The sequence below is a fragment of the Myotis brandtii genome, unplaced genomic scaffold (genome assembly GCF_000412655.1).
Source record: "Myotis brandtii unplaced genomic scaffold, ASM41265v1 scaffold293, whole genome shotgun sequence".
Taxonomy (NCBI): Eukaryota; Metazoa; Chordata; class Mammalia; order Chiroptera; family Vespertilionidae; genus Myotis; species Myotis brandtii.
This window is the reverse complement of record NW_005361201.1, coordinates 906014-906287: the sequence shown is the minus strand read 5'-3', so window position 1 is coordinate 906287 and position 274 is coordinate 906014. Positions and strand designations below refer to the sequence as shown.

Below are 274 nucleotides of genomic sequence, written 5' to 3'. Positions count from 1 at the left end.
ACATCAGGGGATGGGGGGACAGGCTAGGAGGGGAAGGACACAGCTGCCTCCCCAACCCCCACACCCCGCCGGTGCCCCTCCCCACGCCCTCGTCTCCGAGGAAGGGTCTGCGCTCACCTCGGCCTCTGCCCTGCTCTCCCCACTCGCACACCAGGTGAAAATCTGGTTCCAGAACCGACGCATGAAGTGGCGGAACTCCAAGGAGCGCGAGCTGCTGTCCAGCGGGGGCTGCCGCGAGCAGACCCTTCCCACCAAACTCAATCCGCACCCGGAC

At 66.8% G+C, this 274-nt stretch overlaps 1 protein-coding gene across 1 annotated transcript in view; it reads left to right on the top strand.

The window, feature by feature from the left end:
- DBX1 (developing brain homeobox 1) overlaps positions 1–274 on the top strand; it is a 4372-nt gene that overhangs the window by 3883 nt on the left and 215 nt on the right. Inside the window, exon 5 of the mRNA XM_014542227.1 lies at positions 155–274. Within this exon, the coding sequence (XP_014397713.1) occupies positions 155–274 (120 nt within the window). The remainder of the gene's footprint in view (positions 1–154) is intronic.